At 44.5% G+C, this 26209-nt stretch overlaps 2 protein-coding genes across 2 annotated transcripts in view; one reads left to right on the top strand and one right to left on the bottom strand.

The window, feature by feature from the left end:
* PIGL (phosphatidylinositol glycan anchor biosynthesis class L) overlaps nt 1–13098 on the bottom strand; it is a 53226-nt gene extending 40128 nt beyond the window's left edge. Inside the window, exons 1-2 of the mRNA XM_058817593.1 lie at nt 12843–13098; nt 9833–9932 (exon numbers count right to left, since the gene is read on the bottom strand). Of these exons, the coding sequence (XP_058673576.1) occupies nt 9833–9932; nt 12843–13098 (356 nt within the window). The remainder of the gene's footprint in view (nt 1–9832; nt 9933–12842) is intronic.
* Nucleotides 13099–14874: 1776 nt separating this feature from the next.
* NCOR1 (nuclear receptor corepressor 1) overlaps nt 14875–26209 on the top strand; it is a 55650-nt gene continuing 44315 nt past the window's right edge. Inside the window, exon 1 of the mRNA XM_058817585.1 lies at nt 14875–14990. The gene's annotated coding sequence lies outside the window, so the exon portion shown is untranslated. The remainder of the gene's footprint in view (nt 14991–26209) is intronic.

Genomic DNA, 26209 nt, shown 5'->3' with positions numbered 1-26209 from the left:
CAGGAACTGCTGGCAAACCTACTGCTGTCTGCTCTTCTCAGTATTGCCTGTATTTTCCTTGTTCAGCCTTAAAAGCCAAACTTGGTTTGCAAAAATGTCTGGGTTTCTTGATGCCAGAACTGAATAAAGAGTAGAACAGGACAGAATTAGATGGTTTTATTATGCTGAAAAGCCATTAACTCACATGAAAGTCTGCAAAACAACAAGAGCAGAAAACTGGAAATAGATGCTCAGCCTTAAATCCTATTACTCAGAAATTTTCCAAGGCATTACCAATCTTTTTGGTAATGTCTTTTTAAGATCCACCTTAAATCTTTTTAAGCTCCACCACCCTCATCTGATCTTTACAATAAAAACAATGTGGAATATTTTTTGAAGTTGTAACTACTTGGATTCTCACCATTCAGTAAAGTGAAAATAATCTGTAAAGCAAGGCAGCCTGAATTGTCCAATACAGGTGATGGCTGCCACAATTTGGTCTTCAACAGGCAGAGGTAAAGGACAGACAGGTATTCTCAGTTACCTGGGAAGAGAATACACAATAGGAGATACAGCCAAGACACTGGGAAATGTGACAAAGATTCTGCATTATTCAAATCTTTCATCAGTCATGATGATCCAAAAGCTACAATGGAAAACTCCCCACCTAAGGGTTATCTGCAGGGCCACACAGTGATCTCAGCCACACACAGCAGGATCTGCACAGAAAGAAAGGGAATTACTCCAAATTTACTCTGTCAGGACCAAGACCAGAATCTGACCAGATCCAAACAAAAACCAAACAGTGCCACAGGCTCTAAGAACAATCAGCAGTCCATGGGGTGTGCAAGCAATGGAGACCTCTGTGATTCCAATGCCCTTCAGTGACTGAAAATATTCCAGTGCTATTGTTCTTCCTCTCCAAAACATCTTGGACCTCATCCTGTGTTCCTGAGCACTCCTGACAGACAGCTCTGAAAGGATAACTGACAAACTCACAAAGGCCTGAGCTTCCTCATCTGAGTATTCCCTTTTATTCCATTTGGGAAAGCTGCAGTGCAGTGAGCAGTGGCTGAGGCTGAGTCCTGGGAAGGGGAAAACCATCCACGAACATCCCTGACATCAGCCCAGTTCATTCCTAAATGCAAACCACATTGGTTGTGGAACACGATAATAAAAACCTGCTGACCTAGTTTCCTGCAGAACAAAATCCTCTGTCTCCCCTCCTCCTGTGCCAAACCTAAATCAGATCTCGAAATTAACCCTTTGACTAGCAAGGAAAACTCTACTAAATGATCCTCAGCATCTCACACCATGAGAATAGCATGGAAATAGCAACTGTTCCATGCCCACAGCTCTGCAAACTGGGAGGATTATTGCAGGATGAAATAAGACCCAGAGAAGGTCAGAGACCTAAGCAGACTTCAGCAGAGAACTTATTCTCTTCCTTACAAAGGATTTTGAAGCTCTCTGTGCTCCAACGGCTTTGTTTGTAACACTTCTTCTACCCAGATATAAAACCTTTGTTCATTATGTTCATGTGGCAATAAACCAACAGCACCGCTCTGTTTTTTTAAAAACTGCACCAAACCACTCAAGAAAGGACCATTGTTCTTCCCAAATTTTGCAATGTCAACTTGCAAGTCCTTTTCTGGAAGATGAGAGCTGATTGTGTCTGCTCCAAGTGTATGGTGAAAGTGCTCCCTTGTCATGGCTTCACATCCTCAGTGATGAAATGCTTCATTTGAAGGGATGCCTGGGGGAGCTGCACAATGCACACAGAATGCAAAAATAACAGGGCATATCCCAACAAACTCAGCCAAGGACGTACAAATAGGAATTCTTTGGCTGTAGGATGCTTCCAAAGGCAGCTCTGGATCTTGCTGCAGAGCAGAACCCTCTGCAGTCAGGTAGGAGCAGCTGGGGAGATTGCAGAGTGCTGAGAGCACCTTTGCTGGCTCCCACTGACACTGTCAACTGCAGGAGTTCTCAGTCATGTGTCAAAGAGGGTTTTATTAACACGAGAGTGGAGATTAACAACTGCTATAGAGCTTTACAAATGGGTGTTTTACAACGAGGTGACCAATGTGTAACCTGCAAGTGGAATTGCTGACTGCAGCCAGAGCTTTCAGTTGCTGTAAGAAAGACCCTGCACAGAATAATTCAATCACTTGCTGCTCCTGGATGAACTGAGAGAGCTTTGCCCACATCCAGACAGAACCCAGGACCTGGAATGACTCCAGAGTTTCCTACAACAGTTTTGAAAACAGAAGGAAACAGGAAAGTGACAACTACAAGGCATGTCAGCAATGCCACTTCACCTGAGGAGAGGTTCCCCTCTCTGCCACTTTGTCACTCTCTGCAGGGAAGCTGTTAAGGCTTACAGAGTAAAGACAGCACTTAATACACTGTGCCCTCCAGGGAGTTCGAAGTGAAGAACAGAAAACCTGGATTAGGGAACACTGAAAGGTTGTTGTAACTATATCTGCTCTCTGGATGCTGCATCTTCTCAGGTGAACTCCACAAAAGCTTCTGCTCCACCATGGAAATGAGGAAGACAAAAGCCTGAGTTCCCACAGACTTACTACTAACATTGGTCAGGGTTAGAAACATGATGATGGAAAAAGAACATCTTATTCATCATATCTGCTCCCTGAGGGCTTAGGAGTTGTACATGATTTTTTTACTGACACAAACAAGCTTTAACTTCTATTGTCTCGCAGAGGAAGAGAAGGCTGAACTCAATTCTGGCTCACACATCATCTGCAATTCCAGCCAAATCCCAGCCACACAACTTTTATTACTGGGAGGATGTCAGAGGCAAAGACACAGCTGGAAACTCAGAGCCCAGACTGAGCTTTGCTGTGCTGGCAGGGAGACAAACCAGTTTTTGATTTGTATGTAAACAGAGCCAATCTGAACTGGAAGGTCATTAAGAGAAAACACATTTTACACAACACCCATTGTACAGTTCCCTTTCCAACTTTCCCCATACCAACATTTTTTTTTTAATAAGACTTTGTCTTCTCTTGCTGACTTTTTTCAATGACAATTCCTGGGTGTGCTGAAGTCAATGGCCAACTCTCACTGGAAGTGATGGAACTGAAATTCTTTAGACTGGATCCCAAGGAGGAGTTTGCCCAAGAGAGATTGCAAATCACTTCCTCTCCTTTCCAATACAGTAATTACCTGCAGAAAATGCAAGTCCATTGCAGATGCAAAGAATTATGTTTCCAAAGCATGTCACAGTCTCAGGTCTCACAGATTAACTGAAGTACTTACATTTTCTACAATTAAAATAAGATGATGAGAATCCACAAAGAAACCACACAGTTCTTGTGATCAAGGTGTTAATGTCTGATTCATTATTGTGAGAAGGCTTTTAAGAGCATTCCCAGCAGAAACAGGAATATATTTTCCCTGAGTAAGCTTGGAGGAATGCAGAGATTCAAAAGCTTAAGCAGAATCCCCGCTAGATTTTTTTCTGTTTGTTCCTCCTTTTTAAATTGCTATGATTATTTGATATAATTGTTACTCTTTAAGGGTAAGAGTTAAGCATTTCTCTGAAAAAAGACCTGTGTCTGCCTTTAATTAACAGCTGCAGGTTCAAATGAGGGACTAACAGAGATGTTGCTGGGTATCAAAGCAGGGAACCTTCAGAAGCAAAAGGAAAAGTGCCTGTCATTCTCCATTAGTTCCTCAGGGTCAGTGTTGGCAAAATACACTGAATTGTTCTACATGTAACCAGCAAAATAAAGAGGTTGTTGTAGTTTGCTGTGCTTAAAAGGGGACTCCTGGGTATAACTGTTAAAAATAGCTTTAATCTAAAGGCTGTATCTTTCTATAGCTTCCTGCAAGCATGATGGAAGTCCACTCAAAATGTTTTAACAGGAAATCAGCAAACTCAAAGACACTTCCTTCTGCTTGGACACAAGTGTTCTAGTGACAGAATGGCTCCCAGCCAGGAAATCTGTGTTCCCAGGAGACAGCAGAGCTGGGACAAGAACCATCTGCAAATCCAGGATAGCTCCTTGGAGCTCTCTTTGCTCTGAAGGTGATGCCTGTCTTTAATGTATGTGGAGGACATTTAAAAATCATTCATGAAAGAATAGTAAAAGGCAGCTCTGAATGAACTAAGCATGAACAAAAGAAAAAAAATCCTTGTAATGGATTTTCCTGTTCTCTGCATGTCCCTATCTTCAGCCCCAGACTCCTGAAATGCAGCCATTATGCACAGCTTTATTTCTTCACTTACCATAAGCTTAGCAATGCTGATGGTTTTTCAGTCAAATCAAACTTTCACCAGCTTCAGGGGATGGCTGGGATCCCTCTTCTCATATTTCATGTTTTGAGATCAGTATTTCATAGTTTTTATTCTGCTAAAATCATCTCGAGAACTAAAAGTATAAATTTCAGTGCAGAGTATTTTGATTTGATTTCCATAAACCACATTGTCCTTTAGCTGTACTCCTTCATTTCCCCCTGCATTTATTCTGAGCCCTTGGCTCCTCTGGCCAGGCTGTTCCCCTCATTTAATCCCTGCTGTGGTTTCAGTGATGGGCTGGGACAGGTCCCTGTTGGCATCTGAGGGAGAATCTTCAGTGTTTCCAAAGGCACCATTGCTGAGGGAAGCCAGGGCCTTTTTCCTTTGTCCATCTCTCCCTTGGTGGACAGCAAGGAAGTTCCTTTTGCTGGAAAGCTGAGGAAGGACCTGGTTCATGCAGCCCCAGGGGGAAAAAAGGGGCAGATTTCCTTATTGACAAAAATATCTAACTCAGGACAAAATAGCTAAACCTCACTTAGTGCAATACAAAGCTTTGTTTCAGAAAGCAGCTTTCCTGGAGGGCTGTGAGACAGCTCAACCCCCAGAAGAATTTCCTCTTAAATTATTGCATAGAGCAACACTTATAAAAGCAGATGCCTGAAGGCAGACTTTGATATAATCCTTTTTATAAAGTGTTCTGAGGTCCTAAAATGCCAGCAGGAATTGCCACGTAGGAAAGCACTTTGAAAAAATTATCAATTTAGAAATGTAAATATAAATAGGTGGCCAAATCTTTTATTGTCTTCTCAGAAAGAAAACTATTTACATTTCCAGAATTACACCAAACAGAAATGAAATCTGGCTACAGATTGATAAATACCAAGATCCCCACCTGACTGACAACGTGCCCTCTTGATGAAGCTTGTTAGTGTTGAGGATGATTTGGAGTGTGTTTGGCTGATTCAAGGGATGTAGGCTGATTTCCCTGCAATACACACTGAGCATGTGATCAATTTACATGTCAGATTTCTGGTCCCACAGATGTCGTTCTTAATTACAGAAAATTCTGAACAAAAAAAAAAAAAAAAAGGCCTTTACAGCATTGCTGGGATAAGGAAGATTAAGAAAATCCCATCACTCACTCCTGAAATATGCAGCTCTTCCAGAATAAAGCATGGCAGCAATTTTAATCAGCATACAGATCAGCTTTTTAGAATTAGCAATAAAATGTCAAATTATGATACCACAGGGAACTTAGGAAGACAAAATGTAACTCATTACCACAATTACTCCAGCAGAATTAAAACTATTACCTACTGATCCCAAAATATGAAACAATAGAACAGGAAAGAAGAAATATTAGGGAATAATATCACCTTTGTGATAGAAACACATAATAAGGAAGATGAACACATTTTTTAGAATCTCACAGTTCTGTGCCCTCAGCACCCCCATCAATAAACCCAAGGACAGCAAATCCAAACTGGATCAATGGGATGGACTTAATGATTGTGCTTCTAAATTCTAATTTTAAAAATGGCTCAGATTTCCAGTGATTTATTTTGTTCTCTGAAGGGCCTGAGTGTTTTTGTATCTCTGTGATCACCACAACCAGGCACACACACTATTTACTTAAGGATATATTTTTCCCATGACCTTACAGACTCATTTCTCTGTCATGGAGAGGTCATGGAAGGAAGTTTGTTAGAAGTTAAATATGAGGAAGTGCAATAAAGCCTATTTATCTTATAGGAGGAAAAAATTAGTCCAACAGCACAGAATTATTACATAAAAAATGAAAAAAATAAAAGATTTTGAGCCTCTCTGCAGCCTCATAAAAATAGCCAGTGATAGTGCATGGGCAGATGTCCTCTCTGCTGAGCAGTGTCTGATCAGAGCCCTTTTGGACTTCAGTGCAATAATAATAATAAAAAGCAAAGGGAGTGCAATTTCCATGGAAACTTGGACAGAGATGTAACATTGTTTGCCGTAAGTGTCCGACTGTGAATGGAAAATTTTCCAGTTTACACAGATCCCAGCTATTATTTTCTTTGCAGTGCAAACTTAGGCCAAATATTTTCTGTCATATTAAAGATGCTAATAGTCAGTTTTACTTTCTGTCCAGAACAACTGTGCACAAAAGCTTCAGAATCCACAGTAAAACATCTGATATTTATCTTTCCATGAGCCCAAAACACACATTAGAAAAAAGAATAATTTGGGCTTCCTTTTATCTGCTTCTCTTCAGAAAGAGAAGGCAGATCAGAAATCATCTCCTCTTTCTGTGCAATGTTTCAGACTAATAGACAGCCAGAGCATTGGCAGATGTGCCCACTGTAAATGGGAGCTTAACTCACAGGAAAATCTGCTGTTGAAGCACATAGGATGATAAAAACACACCAAAAGCACAGAGTTTACATTCACATTTATATAATTAATGAAGTGACTTTTATCTTACATGAGTTTCAGAACTCCCTCTCTTGCTACTCCTCCCTTACCTAGCAGCAGGAATAATTGTGACAGTCCAGAAATCAACTTTGAACAAGACAAGCCCAAGTTCTGAGCTCGGCTGCCCCAAGTGTTAAGCCTTGTGTGGGAATGGTAACAAAAGTGGATTGTGAAACTTTTGTCCCCTAAATGCAGCTGGTTGGTGTAGTGTGGGAGCTGTGATAATGACATGGCAGCTCAGGGAACACCTCTGCAAATCTGGTGCCTGACCTGTACTAGTCATAAGCTGGAAGAGTCCAGAGCTGAAATCTAAATTAGTCTGGAAGATGTGTGCATGCCCAGACATCCCTGCCCTTCCCACTCCTGGACATGTCCCACAGAGAAAAGAACTTTTCTGCAGGAAATGTGTGGTGATCTCAGATCTCTGGGGCTGACATGTGGGTACAGTTTGGGGCCATACTTGTGCAGATTTGAGTTGTCTTTAAGTGAGATAACAAACACAATGGCAACATCAAATAGAGCTCCTGAAGGATCCAGGCAGAGCAGTTGTGTGATAGAGACTGAGCTGGTCCTGCTGGGATTCCTGGATATCATTGAGACAGGCATTGTTTAAGGCAAGGCACTGCTTAGGAAGGATTTGGTGCTTAGCACAGATTTCATCATAGGCTGACTGAAGCTTTCTCTTCACAAGTTCACACACAGTCCCAAAAGTCATGTTGGTTTTATACCTGCCTGCCCAGAGAGATGACAGAGCAAGTCAATCACCTGGCTTTGAAAATCTATTTCCCCTTTTACATCTTGCAAATTCTACTCACTCACTTGTAGATCACACAAAGAAAGAGGAAGCAGCATGACTCAGCTGCACACTACAATGGCTGGAGCAGATCCAGACCTTGCAATCCTTTGGGCTTTCCTTACCAAAACACAAAGCTGCAGCTTGGCTAATGTAAAGCATGCAGTGTTTGTGTAAGCAATGGGAGATGGGCAGCAGGCCAGCAGCTCTCCCAGAGCAATGTGCTCCTCCTTTACATTGATGGCAAATCATCTTCTGAACAGTTCAGCAAGGAACAAAAGAGCCAAAGGGCTCTGATGTTAAAATGCTAAGGAGGAACAGCCTCTGAGCTGTATTCTGCAGGCATGAATTTACACTGAAATCTAGTGGTAAATAATGAATTACTTTAGCAAGTTCCACACAATGCCATACCAGCAAATATTTTTGTATAATCTGCAGATTACATAAGTCTCAAGACACACAGGAAAACTACTGACCTTAGTGAATCCCAGAACTTGGAGAAAGTTTCAAGAACCCTGTGTCCTAGTGTTTTGTCTAAGCCACTGGAAAACAGCATCTGAAAATCAGCTACACCAGAAATTCAATGTGGTCTAGAGATTAAGCCTGATCCTCTACCAGTCTGCTAACACCTGACCCACAGATGTTTTTCATAAAGAGCATCCACATGGTGAGTGATGGCACAGTAAATAATGCACTGTAAACATATTTAACTTTACTGTGTAAACAAGCTGGGAGCAAAATTCATCAAGAACTTCACTTCATTTACTCCCTGAGTGTACAACAAAGTTGAAGGGTTTGATGGTTATCTCACAGCAATCTAACTCAGAGGCAAAGACCTCAAATCCAAACCTGTTTCTTGGAGCAATGATGAACATTCCAGCTCAGCTCTGGGCAATGGGATGGCTCTGTCATCTCAGGCACTGCCTTCACAGGGGGAGCACAGATCAGGACAGAAATGTGTGCAATAATAATAAATAAATAAAGTAAGAAAGAGGCATCAGCCAGGAGATTTCTCTGAAAAGGCCTCACCTTCCAAGGATTGACTTACAACAAGCAGCTCCCTGGGCTGTGTGTGGGGGGTGACTGAGCAGCATCAGAACTTGCATCACTCACCAGCCAAGCTCACACTGCTTCAGAGGATGAAAGGCCAAGCGGCTTCAGGGCTTTAATGGCAAAGATGGTTCATTGAGCAGACTTTATGCTTAGCAAAGCTGAGCAGCTTTTTCCTTATTCCTCCCCAGAATGTTTTGGGCATTGTCATATGCTTGTAGTACAGAACTTGCAGTTACCCAGAGCCAGCTCATGAGAAGTGAATGGAAACATCTCTTTCCATTCCAAAGGAAAAACAACTTTTATGCTGTTTTCCTCAGAAAGCTGAAAACTTGGAGAGAAACCTAAAGCTAAAAAAAGCAAAGAACTCAAAAAGATTCATATTCTGGACTGTGGTTTCTGCTGCCTTAGCTCAAGGGAAAATATGGTCATGGGAAAAGGGCCTGCCTGGAGGCAGAGTTTTTTCCAACTCTGACTGTTCTAGTTGGAGTGGCTTTAAATCAATATGTTGTTATTATTTCTTCATAAACAGAAATATTCTTTATGGGCTGTGTGATAGCTGTTTACAAGTGAAACAACCACTTGTATCATGTTTCCTAGCAATCACTGTCTCATTCAGATCTTAAACACAGACAGTGATTGGGCAATCTGAGAGGCTTTTACAACATTAGTTCCAAGTTTCACTGATTCAAAGTGTTAAATCACCCTCCCAGAGGAGAGTTCCTGCACAGAGAAGTGTCAGCTTTGCCACCCTCTGCAGCTACACACAGCTGAAACAACACCACACCTTAGGAAAACACATCTTGCATGGCTTAATTTTGAAGAATCTCACTGTCATGTTACTGTGGACTGTCTTTAGTTCTGCACTTCACTTCTGTCTTTAGCCAGGACTAAAGCAGATTGTAAATATAATAGAATTCCACACTAACCTTGAAAAGACCACCTACAGACAAACCTGCCCCAGGCAATCCAGAGAATTTCTGTCTGTCTACAGTTGTTACACAACAAAATGTGATCATGCTGCCCAGACAGGGTGCCAGATGCCAGCAAGTGTGGTTATCATTATTCCAAATGCTGTATGAACAGAGCTTCACCTAGGAACTGTGATCCCCATCACGCAAAAGAATTGTCTTCTGCATTAATTAGATTTATGAGAAGAATTAACACAAATATCTAATATTGTCTTTCTTGAGATTCCTCAAGGCTTTTTAGAACAACACAGTCAGCTCTCCTGAATGTTAAAGTGAAGTTCAACCCCCTTTAAAACTGGAATTCTACTGGAAAGAAAACCCAGTTACCTGTGATCAATGACTGTGACATCAGAAGGAGGAATCCCCAGCACACAGCAGCTCTGTTCCAGCTCCTTCTTACGAATCTCTCCTTGATTGTAATAATTTCCTGAAATCAGCAAACACAGCAACACCAGCTAACTCACTTCAGGTTCAGATCAAGGGGTCCAAACAGCTCAGAATCTTCTTCCTTGTGCCATTCACAGAGGAAATTAAGGCAGAACTGACATGGCAAGACTGCAAAAACTTAGAGAGGCAAAAGAAGAGAGAAAACCTAATCAAGATAAAGGCAGCTGGGAAAAGTTGTAACAGAGACCAACAACTAACAGGGAAATGGGATTCATCATCTTAAAACATTGGCTCCCTCTTCACTGAATTTTCTTCTCATCTTGCCCTGACATTCCCTTATTTTTTCTTGGCATCAGCCATGCAAAGTCCCTGCCAGAGCTGTGATGCCCCTTCCAGAACGTTGCTCTATGCAGGGCAATACTTGCAACTCAATTTTAACTTTGAAGTAATAAAATGAAAAAAATACAGTTGAGTATTAATGTGTGATTCAAGTCTGTAGTCAGCTGTATTGAATTACACCAGAACTTTTTATTGTTGTGGGTGTGAGTCATCTAAATCTAGCATTTCTCTGGAGCAGTGTTGCAATCTGAGCCATCTCTAGCAAGCTTTGTACAATTTTCAAAGAGGGAAAGAGTAACTAGAAGGAAAAATCCTCTTCCCACAGCCTGTGACTGAATGACTTTGGGAGACTGACAGTGGGATGCACCTTGGATTGCAGCTCCAGCTGCAGCAGAGTGAACTGAAGGGTGCAGCCTGTCTGGAATCACTGAGGAGTACAAGAGGGTTCATTTCAGAGTGGTTTTTACCAGGCCATTACCAACACAGTGCTGGGAATAAACAGCTTTTGCTGCAGTGCAGTGTCGCAGCGGAATGCAGGTGATGCTTTATCCCAACACTCCCACTGCTCCCAAAACCCCTGACTTGTGCTGAACTCAAACAGCTCCACAGCTGCAGAAATGTGTCAGGACATCAGGAGTGTGTCAGGGCTCACCAGAAAGAATGGGCAGCTGCTGAGAGCAAGCCCAGCTGAATAGCTGATGCTGCTGGACCTCATCCATGGAGCTCTCACAACAGAGCCAGCTACTACAGAGAGCAAAGCACATTTAGACTGAGTGATTAATTCAATCTAAGATTATTCAGTGTGTCAAAGACTGATTTCTTTTTCCCAGTGCTGTAATTCTAACTCATTTCTAAGTCAAATTGATTGATAACTGAAAACTGCAAGTACAATGGTTTTTAAGTAATGATTTTGTCTCAGTGTTAACAATTTGCAGTGCCTTTGATCAACTCACTTGTCATCATCAATCACTCAAACAATGAGAGGATGAACCATCTCAATCACCCACAAGACTAATCAGAGGCTTTTAAAATAAAAATCTCTTAGCTCATAAAGGTGCTCTCCCTTACATTTCCTTACAAGTGAGAAAGTACCTAGAAGGAAACAGCAAACACCCTGAATGTGTCATGCCACTGAATCAGGAGGAAAGAGAAAATTCAACAAAATAAACAGAAACACAACATTCTTTGGAAAGTTCTCTACCAGCAGCAGTGAATTAGTCCCCAAAACTGAAATGGCAGAGCTGCACTTCAGTAATCTCCCCGCAGCTGTGGAGATGCACAGACCTCTGTCCCTCAGCAGAGACAATGAAAGCTCTGCAGTAAATCTTGAATAGGAGGTGCAGAGCCATCAGTAAAACCACTGGGTTTCAATAGTTCAGTTCCTGTCTTCTCACCTGGATGGTCTGCCAGGACAGAAAGCTTTGGAAATGACAGAAATGTTGGCACTGAACTGGCTGGAGCTGCCAGAGGCACAGGGGGCTCTTTCTCAAAGCTAAGCAGCTCTCAGTGTGAGAATTCTGGTACTGCAATGTGGTCTGAAAGATCAACTCAAACCAGGTTGTTTCTCATGCACAGAAACCTGAACAATGGACTAACTGCTCAGGTGTCAGTTCTGCAGAACAATCTGGAGCTTCAGCAGATCATGAGAAGAACACAAAAGTGTTGTGTGGTGTGGAAAGTTCTTGTTCTGGGCAAACAGTGGAGCCTGTAAGAATCTCTCTACTCTACTCAGCCCCAGCTGCAGTGCTGCTTCCAGTTTGTTATCACTGCCCTTCCAAAAATTACATGAACCAAAGGAAGAGTCCAAGGGAGAGTGATGAGAATGATTAGAGGTTTAGAAAACATGATCTGTGAGGGAAGACTGCAAGTAATCAGGTTGTTTAGTCTGGAGAAGATAAGGCAGAAGAGGCAGATAACAGTCCTAAAATATGTAAGAGGCTGTTACAAAGGGATACTCTGATTTCTATGTTCCTGCCAGGCATGAAAAAATAAACAAACAAGCTTAAATTACACCAGTGACTCAGGAAAAAGTGATTTGAGGGAAAGCTAAAGCAGCACCGACACAGACCCCACAGGCTCAGGCACCTCCCCGGACATCCTGGAGAACAAACATTTGTCTGCAGCAAATGAAGGCACATCGCTGCTGCTTGCAGATCAGCACTGATGGGCAGCCCCGGCCTCGTATTCCCTTCCGGGCTATTGCTCCACGATCGGATCGCAATGCAAGTGCTGCTTTAGGTGTGTTACACTGGACATTAAAACTGGACCATCCAAACAAGTCTTGAGCAAGACAACAGAATCGCAGGGAGATGCCAAAAGGCCGCACTGAGCAGCACCTCTGACAGCCCAATGACACCGCCCCGCAGCCTGAAAGGGCCTCAGCACCGCAGCTTTCAATTTGAGCACGTTCCCCTCCGTTCCCCCACGCCACGCTCTTGCAGAGGAGAGGGGAGGCGAGGAAGGGCGGGCGATGGCCGCACCGTGCCTCAGTTTCCCCACAGCGTCACGGCGCGAGGCCACACCCGCGGGGAGCCATCGCGGCGGCCTCCCCGTGCCCCGGGGGACGGCGGGGATGGATGGGGGTGCGGGTGCGTGGGTGGTCCCCGCTCACCTGCGGAGCAGCAGAGCACGGCGGGGGCGGCCCCGGCGCTGCGCAGGCCGAGCAGGGCGGGGGCGAAGAACATGGCCTCGTCATCGGGGTGCGCCGTCAGCAGCAGCGCGCGCCCGCCCCGCGCGCCCCCGCGGCACCCCGCGCGGCCCCGGCGCAGGCGGCGCGCGCCCCCGAGCAGCAGCAGCAGCAGCAGCAGCAGCGGCGGCAGCACCGAGAGCGCCGCCGGCGGCACCCGGCACCACGGGCCCGCTGCCATGGCGACCGCCCCGCGCCAACGCCGCGCCGCCGGGAAACGCCGGCCGCCGCGCGAAGGTTCCGCCGCACCAAAGGGTCCCACGCTCCCCAGGGCCCTCCCGTCCCCGCCTCGGGGCGGGGCCGATCGGCCGATGCCGCGGAAACGGGGCCCGGGCCGTGCCGCTCCGAGGAAACGTGTCCCGCTCCTGCTGCTCCGTGAGCGGGACCCTGCGCTGGCCAGGCCCGAGGGTGTGCGCTGAACACCGGCTGTGCCCCTGGGCCAAAGCCGTACTGACCATGCCGGTGCCTCCACAGCGATTAACAGTGAAAAAGTCGAGCTGTTCAGCGTGTGCTACCTTTTATCCCTGCTGTGGAAGAGACGTGGGTTAAGGGGAAGCTCAAAAACAGGGCAGGAGGAGCTTGTCTTTACACACGTTCTGTGGCCTATCCCCAGTGTGGCTGCAAACGGGGGGAACTTTTGGGTATGGTTTAGAAGTGAAGTCAGCCACTGGAGAAAGCTACAGAGCAGAAGGAGACAGGAAGCATTAAAATAAACATGAAACAGTCAGGCAGATGCACGATGGCGTGGATACTTTGCTTTTCCTAACAGGCAAGATGGAAGACAAGTGTACAGAGCAATGGTGGAGTGTGGGAGCTGGGTGGGTTAAAGCATAAAAGGTGAATACAATTTATTGGAGTTCTGAGGAGCAGCTCAGACCTCAGCAGGTGTATGCCTGACTGGTCTCCCCTGGCTCTTATTTGGACATCTTTAACTTCCAAGTGATTCCAAGAAAGAGTCATTGGCTTGTGTTGGGATTAGAGACTGTGAACATCAGCCTGGAGATGTGCCGTGTCACCATAGCGTGGCACTTTTAACCACGGTAATAACCCAACCCTTGGTACAACACGTGTTTGCTGAGCGATCCTGCTCGCCACAGGGTGAGCCCCAGCTTTTTTCATCTGAACCAGTAATTGTGTGGGCACCCATCCTGCAAATGTGGGCACGACTTCTCCATTTAATGGAAATTGTGACCATGAAGTAATCTAAGCTTGCCTAATGCTGTCTTTCCCATAGTAAACCTGATTAGAGACTAATTTGCGATTTTAGCGCATCCTGAGTTGCACATTTGCACGTACGACGCCGTGCAGGTTTGAAACTCCTGAGAACGCAGGGAACGAGTTACACATTCCTCATTCCGGGGGAGGAATGATCAGACATTTAACGAGATTTAAACCTCTCTCACATTTTCGGAAGTCATTCGTCGCCGGGGCTCGGGCCCGAGCTCAGGGACAGCGCGGGAAGCACCGCGGACGGGGCGGGAAGAGCCCTGCGGGACCGGACGGGCTCCGGGCGATGCTCCCTTGAGGCCGCGCTCATCGGCACGGCCGCGGCCGGGGCCCCTTATGGGTTATTATCAATTTACACCGGTCCGGCGGGGGCCAGCGGGGCGCGGCGGCTCCCTGGCGGTCCGAGCCCCGGGAGCCCCTCACGGGCACGGCCCCATTCGCCTCATGGCGGCCGCGCCCCCCCCGGCCCTCAGCGGGAGGGGGAAGGAGCCCCTCCCCGCCGCACGGGCCAGCGGTCCTGGAAGGGACATAGCACCCCGCCCTCCCACCGCCGCGCTCCTCGGTGGCTTTTCTGGGCATTTTACTGCCTGTGCTTCACCACACACCGGCACAGCCTGAGGAAGGGGAAAGCCACCGTGGCCGGTGAAAGGTACCGGTGAAAGGTGCCGCGGCTTGTTCTGTATCTGGCAGGACCTGGCGGGAGGGGGCGGAGCGCGCGGGGCCGGGGGAGGGGAGGCAAGATGGCGGCGGCGGCGGCGCTGAGGGTGAGGTGAGACGCCGCGCCCGCCCAGCCCCGCCGGGACCCGCCGGCACCCGCCGCCCGGGCCGCCCCCGCGCCGCGCCTCGGTAAGCGCGGGGAGCCCGGCGGGGCGGCGCGGGGGCAGCGGGCTGAGCGCCTCCGCTGCGAGGAGGAGGAGGAGAAGGAGGAGGGGGAGGAGGGGGAAGAGGCGGGGGCCCGGCCATCCCGTCCTCCTCCCTCCTCACGGGGACGGAGCCCTGTGGTCTCCGGGGGGAGGGCGCTGGAGCCGGGGGTGCCCGTGGGGCAGCCGCCGGGGCTGCGGGGGGTTGGCGGATCAGGGCCGGGGGGTGCCCGGTGCCCGCGGGGCTCTCCCCCATTGACGCTGAGGGTGCGCGGGGATGGCGGGGCGCGGAGCGCTGGCCCTCGCTGGGAAGTTTGTGCAGAAATCCCAGAGCATCTCCGTGCTGGGCGTTCATCCTTGCGCTGTGGGCAGGAGGAGTGCAAGTTAAAAAAGGAAAAAAAAAAAATGAAAAGAAGGGTCAGTTCTTCCAAATCATCCCCTCGGAGTCTCGGCCAGCAGCGCGGTGGTTGCTGAGGATGTGCTGCGGCCGCAGCTCCGTGTCGGGCGAGCATCGCTGTCAGTGCCGGGGAGTTGTTGCTGATGCTGACGCTGAATTATTCATATGGGACCTGTAAACATCCCCGGCTTCTGTCATCTCCGGGCTGCTGCAGGGCACAATGGAAGTGGCTTTTGCTAGAATTATTCTGACTTGATGGTAAAGAACTTCGTGCTTGCTGATTTTTCTGTACTTAGAAAAGCTGTGTGTATCAAGTTGGTTGCAGTTAGCTAGGATTCGAGGTGAATGTATGAACTGTCAGTGGCAGACAGGCTCCAGTAAGCAAGTAGATATTGTGAACAATCTGTTGTCCAAAATCTGCTTCTTCTTGTTTCACAGATGTGGTTTTAACAAGTCTGTTACCTTTTCATGATTCTAAATATTGGTGTAACCTGGGACAACTTATTACAATGGAGGTGTCTAGTCTTGAATACTTGATTTTTATGGCAGTATTCTTTTATTAATTTTCTATAGTTATGAACTGTTTGAGCTCAGATAGGGATTTTTATCCTAGGCAGGATGATTTGAGAGGTAAAATCCAGAGCAATCATAGCAAAAGCTGGTGTTGGTAAGTGGGATGGCACAGTGTAAGTGCCTGAAGAAGTGGACACAGTTATGTCACTGCACACAAGGACTGTGCAGCTCTGTTGCAGTTTTGCGCTGGAATTTTACTCCGCAGAATGTTGTTGTAATTCCTGATTAACTAAACAACCTTGACATTTGGAGAGGAAGTCTGGAATATTTGAAGTGGATTTCTAGTTAGCTGAAATGTGGTGTCTTGTGTTGGGGGATGAAAGAGCTTCGTGCCTAGCTGAGGGATTCAAAAGTTCAGGGGAAAGGAGCCGACTGCAGTGACCCTTTTTGTGAAAGCGTGGTTAATTTTTTCTTTACGTCGCTTTTCTTTGTGATATGGTATGGGCTGCTGAAGAAAGAGAGCTCTTTTGTGATTCATGTGCAGGGTAATTTGTTTGAAATACACTGTTTGATGTTGGTCACTAAAATACCTAAACTTGTTGCTGAGATGTGGGGAAGAGCAGGGTTTTGGGATCTTCTTTCTAGGAGTTATAATGTGTGCTTTTTAACGTGTGGGGAGGATGTTACAAGTGTTTGCTTCCACATGTGCTGCTTCTCTCTAGCTTCTTAATCATTGCAGCCATCAATTAAAAGCAGCTCTCCAGACTGAAATGACATGCACAGAATCAGAATATATTCATTTTGCTACATTGTGCTGCTGCTGTTTTGTTTTGAATACACTTTGTCTCCTACAACCACTCATTTTAGTTGCTCTGTCAGGGCAGACATGTTTTCCATTGTGATGTGAAAGGATCTACAAAACTCCCTCAAAACCTGTGGTAGAAGTAGGGACAGACCCTAAAGCTCCTTCCCAATTCCTCCCTCCAGCCCTTTCCACAGCCCCCGTGCTCCTCTGGCTGCATCTTCTGAGTTGTTTCATTTCTCAGTTGTAGCATGAATGAGAGATGCTCACAGGGAAGGGAAGCTGCCTCTGCTTCAGCTGCTGTTAAATGCATGAAAGCAACTGAAAAAAACCTTCTGTAGTAGACAACAGTATTTCTTATTTATAGGAAATTTATACTCTTTCAAAGCTCTCTGCAAAAGTTCTGGTGAAATGTTTTATTCCTCTATATGGCCTTTTGCCTACAATATTATTTAAATGAAGGCTTTCTTGGTTGATTGAAAATACTGTTTGGAGTTCTGGTGTGTGTATGACTTATATTGAAGATTTTAACAATTGTGGAGCTGGAAGGGGTCTGTTCCTCGTGCAGGTGCAGCACAGAACAATCTCCAGAACAGACCTGTAACCAGACAGTGGTTTCATAATGCAAGCAAACGTTTCCTGGATGCCAGGCTTGAGCTCTTCAAGTCATTTATGTTCTTTAGTCAAATCTGAATCAGTGTTTCAGTGTTGGGCTATTAACTGAACATGGTACCTTCCCTCCCTCCTGCAACTGGTCCAGATAAAAATTCTGACCTATGCAGCACTGCTGTCTGTAAATATTTACTTTGTGATACTTCTAAATCATGCAAATAGCCAGGACAGTGCTGAATGTATCTTCCATTTCAGTGTCTCTCTTCTTCAGTGACTCTCCCTCCAGTAATGAATTTCTGTGAGGTTCCTTTCATTCCCATGTTCCTTCTGAGATGTTCCTTTCCCTTCCATGCTCTTCAGTGAGTTCCCTTTCCCTTCCATGCTCCTTCTCTGAGGTTCCTTTCCCTTCCATGCTCCTTCAGTTCTCTCCCAGCCCCTGTTGAATCCAGCCTGGGCCTGCTGGGGCTCTGCTCAGTGAGCTGTGTGAGACACAGGGCTCAGCCTTACCTTAGAGCTGTGTTTCTTCCCATTATCCTAAGAGATATTCCCATGTCCTTGCCCAGCTCTACATCTAAACCATTCATGGTGTTGCCCCTCCCAGACTGTCTTGATAAACCTTCTTTTTTTCTTCAGGCTCGAGGAAGATGTTGGTCTATGTGGTTTTGAAATCAGCAACTTCACCTCCTTAGGATTGCAAAGGTTATTGCAAAATTTAAGGTGCTCTCTTGGTACAAAGATGCATCAGCCCTCTCTGAAAAATCCTGTTGTTCATAACTTTCAGCAGTAAAAAAAATGTAGAAATGAATGTTTCATGCAGATTACCTGGACAAACTGTTGGGCAGGATTTAAAAATTCTCTGCATGTTGAGTGACTGCTCTTGGGTAAAACTGAAAATGAAAATACAGTCACAAAGGTGTTGGGGAAAAGGACACCTATAAATGAGAAGGGATGATGTTCAGTGTAAAATGTGCTTTACTTGTTGTGTGCTGCAGGGAAAGGACATTTGGGTGATTCTCCTTTGTGCCCGCACCGTGCCAGAGGGCTCTGCTCCTGTGGGAGCTGCACAAGCCCAGAGCATTCCCTGGCCCTGGGGCACAGAGCTGCCCTGGAGCTCTGCTGGGCACAGCCCGGGGCTGCCTGCAGGAGCAAATGCTCTCCTGGAGGGATTAAAATGTGTTCACGTTTCAGGGAGCACAGCTAACAAATGTGAATATAAATCAGCTGCAAACCCGACTGATTCCTGCCCTGTTTGTCGGTGTTACAGAGTTAACACACAAGTTCATAGCAAGTTCAAGTGCTGCTCAGCAGATGAGGCAGGTATATGATTTCAGATCTGCTGCTTTTCACCTCATTAACAGTATTTTGGGGCAAAATGATGAATTAGTGTTAGTCAAAAAATTGTGGATACCCTATAGAGTTTTGTCTCATCAGGTTCCTATTTTTCAACTCTTGTTCTAATTCTGTCTGAAATGCTGGATTTGCAGAGAAGGGCTGTTTGCAAAGTGGGAATTCTCCCATATAATCATTGTAACTTCATGGTTTAGCTGTCTTGGAATGTTGTATCCAGAACGTGGAATAATAAATGTCACTTAATTGTTCCATTTTAGCCATTATTCATATAGGTGCTGATGTTTCTCTATGGCCTCAAAGATCAGACTTAAGCATATCCAGAACCTTGAAGTTCTGGGTTGGTTTTGGGTTTTGTTACCCCAGATCTAAAGGATTATTTATTGATACCACTCCTAGTTCAAGATCTCTTTCATTCCTTGCCTTTTTCTGTGGCTTGGAGGCAGTTGTACCCGTCCCAACTGGAGTTATATATTTATATATTGTTGCATTTCCTGTGAAATAGAGTATCTTATATGTAATCCTAAATGTAGTAGCAACAAACTTTGTTTCCAGAAGGCCCTGGTGCATCAGTATCAGAATTGACCAAATCATTGTTCTTAGATACAGTTTAAAAAATGTTATTTTAGCCTTTCTGTACTTTTTAGTTAAAATCTAGACTTCATTTTATCTGAACCCAGTCAGCTGAGGGGAATTATGAGGCTGATACTTGGTTTGCCCTGACCCTTTCTTTAGAAGTGTTTTTTCTTACAATCCATTATAGTTTGTGGATTTAGTCAGTATGGACTAGTCAGGTTATATTTCCTTTTCCAAACCAAAGCTGCTTTTAAAAGCTGTCACTGCAGATTCACTTTGGATAATCAGTGAGCTACAAGAAGATCCTGAAAACTTGAAGCTGTGACCACAGAATTTCTTGGCTGTTAGGTGATGTCAAAAGGAATTTTACCTGCAGGTGGATTAACAGTGAAGGAATAAATTCATGTGTAGGAGCTGTTCTTGAGCTGTCTACACTTTTAGTCCAAAAAAGGAGAACAAAAATGGTTGTTCTGAGAGAATATTTAAACACAGTGTGTGATGCACATGAAGTTTGAGGTATGGCTGTTTCTGTCATCGGTGAAATGTGAGGAAAGAGGTGAAATGGAGCAAACCTCAGTGGGTTGTTGGACACTTGTGAGTGAGGATGAGTTGCTGAGGAAGGCTCTTTGCAGTTCTTGTCACTGTGGTTTGTGTAGCACCTCTTGAGTCTCTTGCCTGCAGCACTGGAGGATGCCTGGGCTGGTTTCTGTTTCACATTGCAGTTTTCAGGGTGAAGTTTGAATGCTCCAGTTGATGTTTCAGAACCAGTGGAATTACCCTGGCAGGGATAGGGCCCTTCAGAAGGGGTGAGGGAGATGTCTGGGGTTTGGGAGCTGCTGGAGTCACCTCAGAAAAAAGCTGTTTCCTCCTGGGAAGGCGAGTCCTTCCCTGAGCAGTGTTTGGGCTCTGTGGGGTTTGCTTTGCAATTCAGTTCTGGAGATTTGGGTTCTTTTGGCTCATGAAATTCTTTCATGGTGTGCATTAACTGTGTGCTATTTACCATATTGGGACAACCAGAGGAATCTGGTGTTCCTTGGAAAATGATTTTAGGAAAGAAGCTATCTTTGTTTCTATGACATACTTTTAAAAGAAGAAAACCCTGTAATGTTTGTACCCTTCTCAGTTTTAAGTCATCGCTCTGTGGTATTTTTAGTCAAGGAAATGTCTACATCCTTAATTTCCATTTCTGAAGGGAGGACTTCCTCCTACCTCTTTTGGCTGGTTTTGGTGTTCTTGTGACCCTCCTTGGCAGAAGAGATCTGGATAAGCTCCATGGCAGGGTGTGAGAGCTGTTCCTCCATGAAGACCCAGGAGGAGCTTTCCTCCCTCAGGGGTTCTCTGGATCCCAGGGTGTTGTGTGGTTACAGCTGAGTGGATGCTGGAGATCTGCACTCTTAATGCAAGTGGATGTGCTCAGCATCTCTCTATTTTTATTTCATTTTTTGGTAGGCAAGTGGATAATTGATCAGAAACTTCCAAAGGTGTTGATGTGATCTCAGTTTTTCCTGTTTTTCCCCCTCTATAATGCAGCAAACTTGTGTATGGCCTGAGACCTGAAATGATGCATTAGCAACTTTTATTTGAGATCATAAATTACAGGAGGGATTAAAATAGAATTTCCAGGAGAGGAGTATCTTGTCAGCTGAATTTGATCAACCCCATTTTGGTAAGCAGAAATTCTATTTGTATTTGTAGCAGGAGAGAAAGAAAAAACCTGTTATTTAAGGTGAAGTATAACAATGTGATGCTGAGATTTGGCAAGAGTTTGGATGTAAATCACATGTGTAAGGATGCAACCAATTTTCACCTTTGGAATGGCAACAAAAATTGCTTTGAATGACTCTTAAATACTTATTTAATATTTAGTGTTCAAAAATTATTACTTGAAGTATTTTAAGCAGCTGGTTACCTGTGAATGGGGAATCTTTTCCTATTAAAATGTGGAGTATAAAAACCTATTTTAATTGTTTTGGCTCCCTTGTTGGAGATGGAAAAGTCTCCTAGTACAGAGTCAGTGTGACATCTTGAATTGACAGCTGTAATGCTCCTTAACTTCTGTAATTGGCTAAATTAAAGTTTACCATGTGTCATGGAGAATATGTCAGGCACTGCAGAGCTTTGGATGTTCAGAAATCAGATTATATTGTATATTAATGGAAATTTCAGAGTGTGAAAAGGGTTGAATTCAGATTTTTGGGCTTTTCTTAACATCTATTTTTCAAATACCCCTGTTGGTTTATTTATATGATGTTAATAATTAATGGGGAGATGTTTTTCAGTGCTGGTAGTAAAACAGCCCTACAGATGTAACTTTTGTACTGTATTTCTAGCAGGGATAGAAATAATGATTTTTCCATCAATAACTTTGTGAGTACAACTGAATGAGATTAAAGTTGTTGGGAATTTATGGTGTATTGGGGAATTTATGGTTCTGTCTGTCACAGAAGAAGAAAAGGCATTTGCACATGTGGAATTGTCTTGGAAAATTCAGCAGTGAGTTCTTCTCAACTTGGAGAAAATACATTCATTGTTTCTGTTCATTCCAATAGCATATGTCCTTGTGCTTTGACTACAAGCTTTTGAGAATTCTGCAGCATAAAATTGAGTGAAAAAAGAGTGAAAGAAAGATTAGAAAAAGTGTGGAAGAGGCCCTGAGCTTTGGGGTTACGCCTGTGTTCTGCAGAAATGGGAAGCACAGGACTCTGGGGCATATTTAAATGACCATTACTCAAGTTGTCTTTAATTTTAGTTTTGACTTTTGAACATTTTTTTTTTTGCTTGTAGCACAAAACAAATTTTTCATCTTTTAAAGGGTATGCCCAGCAGATTTTTATACTTTGCAGTTCATCTCATCTGTAAGCTTGGCCATTGTAGCTGGAATGCAGATCCTTCAGTTTTAAAGCACAGAATTATCTTAAATCTGCTCAGGCATCAACCTTCTGGTGGGTTCTTGACTGAAAACCTTCCACCTTTCAGGATTGTCCTGTTGATCTTGTAGCTTTCATCCCATCCCATCCCATCCCAATTTGCAGAATTTTGTAGTCAGGCTTCAGGGTTGACACAGATCAGTTTGAACCTTAACTTCTTTACTTTGTCACTAAATTTCACCATCTGAATAAATGTCATTTGGCTTTGCTGATGAGTGGACACTGAGGAGTGACTGAAGGACTGGTGAGTGCTCTGGAAGTGTTTGGTGATTTTTTAGGGAAGATTTTCTAGATTGTTAAGGCAGTGTGAGCTTGCAGCCCTACTGGTAATGTTTGGGAGATGATACTCAGCCTTGTACTGTGACCAGTAATTCAAAGAAATAACTTTTTCTATGGACCCATTGAGCTATTTTTAGCAATCTGTCTTGAATGGGCATATTAGTGTTTTCTGGTGTGTGACATATCCCCAGGATGCAGAGTTGATATTTTTGTTTGGGTGTCTGAACAGGTTAATGATTGCCTGGTAAAACAAAATATTAATGAGAAGATTTGTTTTGCAAAGCTGGCAATACACTGAAGGGTTTTCCTTATGTGACTCTTGACTTGTAATTTTGATTTTTTATGCCATTTGAAGCATTGAGTCTTGAAGGGTCTGTGATTCCTGAAGTCTGCTCAGTGTGATTCAATAGGCTGGTCCATAAATACAGCCTGATTTTGTTTTTTTCCATGAGGTAGTTTCATTACCTTTTGATGAAGTGAAATCACAGAAATAATTATTCACAATATTGTTGTCATGCCTTGGATAAGGCCTAACTGCTAAAACACTCCCTTCACTCTTCATTCTCTAGCCAGAGTAAACTTTGAATAAATATCCCTGAATTCATTTTGTGATTCATTGTGGATCCCCTGTGCAAGGCAGAGCCTCCCTTGCTGTGCCATGGGTTAGTTACATCAGAGCTCAATTCACTAAAGCTGCTGATTTAAAACCAAAATCCCCCAACTCGGGTTAGACTGTAATCTCATTCTTTGCACTCTTTATATCACACTTAGTCTGCTCAAAAACAAGATGAGGAAAATTCCCAAAAGGATGTGAAATTTAATTAGCAAATGTTGGTTAAGCACTTCAAGATGGCACGAAAATGACTCTGAATGCAGAAATGTCAGCTTGTTTTGGATAGCTGAAGGCAAGCTGAGTTTCCCCATGAGACTGGTCCTTTGTCCATGGAGGTAAGAGTTGCAGACAGGGTATGCCAGCAAGTGGAGCAGGTGCCTGCCCTGCCCTGGGACAGCTGCTCTCAGGTCTGTGTGGCCACACAGTGAAGGCTTTGGGGAACTGCCCTGCTAAAAATAGTCCCAGTTTTTAACCTGCTGTGTTTTTCCAAGTGAGAACTGCTTCACTCAGGCAGCGCCTTCAAAGTGCTGCAAGAATCCAGTCTTATTTCTGATTCAGGCTTTGACTATTTCCTGGGGAGTCTTTGATAGATTTTTTAACCTTTCTGTGACTCATTTTCCCACATGGCTGCTGAAGATAGTTTGTGCTTCTGCTTCTGAAGCATTTTGAGTTCTGGAGATCAGGCTGAAATTACGCCGTGATTGTTGCCATTAAAATATTCAGTTCCAAATTATTTCCAACTTACTCTAAATTCCCTGCATATGGTGAATGTAAGTGTGAACAGCAGCTTTTAAGGGAATTCTGAATAGGATCTGTTCAGTAGTTTGAGCTGGCCAAAGACAGAAATATCATACCTTTAGAAATAAACATTGTTAAATCGTTTCCTTGCCCGAGAAGCTCAAATTAACACAAGGCCAAGCATCTCTTCACTGTTCCTGAGTCCATTACTCTTGTCATTGCTTTTTCTCCCCTGGGTGTCTTCCCTTAGCTGCTTCTTTTTTGATTCTTTGCTCTTATGTGTGCTGTAATTTTTTTTTTTTTTTTAATATTATCCATTTGATGCTACTGGGTTTCCTGTTTTGCTGTAGAGTCTGGGAGTGTCAGTGAAATGGGACATTATAGCACAGTTTCTGGCTTCTGAACTGCAAAACAAGAAATATTTCTTTCTGCCCCTTCTAATTGTCAATATTTGATGAGACAGACAATTTGCCAGCCTGGTTGGCAGCTCTATGAAAGTATTCATGACCCAACTTTATCTTTGTGAGACATGAGGCAGAATTCCAGAGTCTGTAACAGCTCTTTTAAACGTTTATATATTTAATCTCTGAAATTTGCAGAATAATATGAAAAGGTACAAAAATACTTTTCTGAAAAATAGAATTTTGCTGTCATTGAGCTGGGTTGGAAGCTGATTTCTGGTGTTGTAATTTATCAGGGGTGCTGAAAATGAAGATGAGCAGCCTCTGTTCTGGCAGGGGAGAGGAAAGCAGTGCAAGGATCAGAGAGGCAGAGAGAGTTAATAAATAGTGAGAACTTTCCAGGAGGATTCTGGTTGGCTTTGGGCAGAGCAAGAGGAGGTTTGTCATGACTAATGAAAGGATACAGCAGGGAGGAAAGCCCGGATGAGGCTGTTTACAGTCTGCACACACAGTCACAGTTTTATGCAAAAGGATGGCTGTATTTAAACATAATCTGGATGTATGGAAATTGGAGAGGTTACAGCAGGAAGCTGGCACTGCCCTCCCTGCCCAGGAACTGGATTGATGAAGAGTAATCTGTGTCTGCTGCAAATGTGTGAGCAGATGCTGAAGGGAGAGAGGCAGATGCTTTTGGCTGACAGGTCAGAGGTTGCCTGCAGAGAAATAGGAGTTGAAGTCAAGCACCTCCATCCCCAGCTGCAGCCAGGGAGAAATGAGCAGAATATCAGTGGTAATTCTGCTGGCAAAATTGGGGGAAATTCCCTCCCCTCCCAGCAGAGAGGATAAACAAGCTGATGCTGTAGGAGCCTGGAAGATGAGGGGTCAGATCAGGAGAGTGTGCAGGCATGTGGATGTGTCTAGCAGGAAAAGGAGGCTTAGAGGGAGGGAATGTTGTACTTCAGTGTCATTTTACGTGGTTGTACTCCAGGGTTGATTTTATCTTGAAAGAAATGAGATCCCATGCAGGATCCCCATCCTTCAGCTCCCTCCCCACCTTGTAATTGCCAATATGTGACCACATGTTTTCCTCTGCTGTTACCCCCTTATCTCTGCTGCTGCTTTGCCAGTTCCCTCAGGGAGGAGGAGGAATGGTCCCCCACCTCTGATAACTTCATGTTTTCTTTTTTCTCCTCTCTGTGGTTCTCACCTCTCATATTTACCATGATTGTAATCTCTAATGCTCCTTGTTGCCTTCCTCTGCTGGCAGCTTCCATTTATTCCCCTTTTAAAAAATTCCACCATGAACATGATCACACTTGCAGTTTTCAACAGGAAAGTCATCAGATTCAATGTTGTCCTACTTATTATGTAAAACTTGCAGTTATCAGGGGGTTTAGGTTGACATTTTTGGATGGATGCAGGATGCTCTTTGTTGTACTCGATGCCCTCTCTCTCATCTTTCCATGTCCAGTGCAGAATCTGGAGAGATGCTCAGGCCCTCTCACTGCAGTTGGTTTTGAAAGATTTCAAGATGACCCCAACCTAACTCTGTGTCCACTGAAGTCCCTGTGAATGGAGAAATGGCTTTTACAGCATCACAGAAAGTGAGCATGGCTTGAACTTTCAGCACCTGGGTTAATGATCAACTTGGGGGTTGACTGAATATTGTGGGAATAAGGAGCAGATGTGACTGGATAGAGAGAAACTGGGAAGGACCTTGAATCCTGCAGTGGTTGACCTATATTTGTGTGTGACTTTTTTCCTGATCCCCTCTGCATCCCCAGATTGTTCAGCTCTCTGCACATGAAACTGCTGAGGGAGCACAGGTTGGGGCATCAGCAGCTCATCAAACTGAGATTTGTATTTCCATAACCTTAAAATGTTTGAGCATCTTTATACCATGGAGCCAGTTCATTATTGATGAATGTGCCCCAGCCTGTGACAGGAGGAGTTATCCCATCAGCAAGCATTGGATGGAGCTGGCAGCTCTGTGCCAGAGC

The sequence above is a fragment of the Ammospiza caudacuta genome, chromosome 20 (assembly GCF_027887145.1).
Source record: "Ammospiza caudacuta isolate bAmmCau1 chromosome 20, bAmmCau1.pri, whole genome shotgun sequence".
NCBI classification, from domain to species: Eukaryota; Metazoa; Chordata; class Aves; order Passeriformes; family Passerellidae; genus Ammospiza; species Ammospiza caudacuta.
The sequence above is the reverse complement of the archived record's forward strand: the minus strand, read 5'-3'. Positions and strand labels throughout refer to the sequence as shown.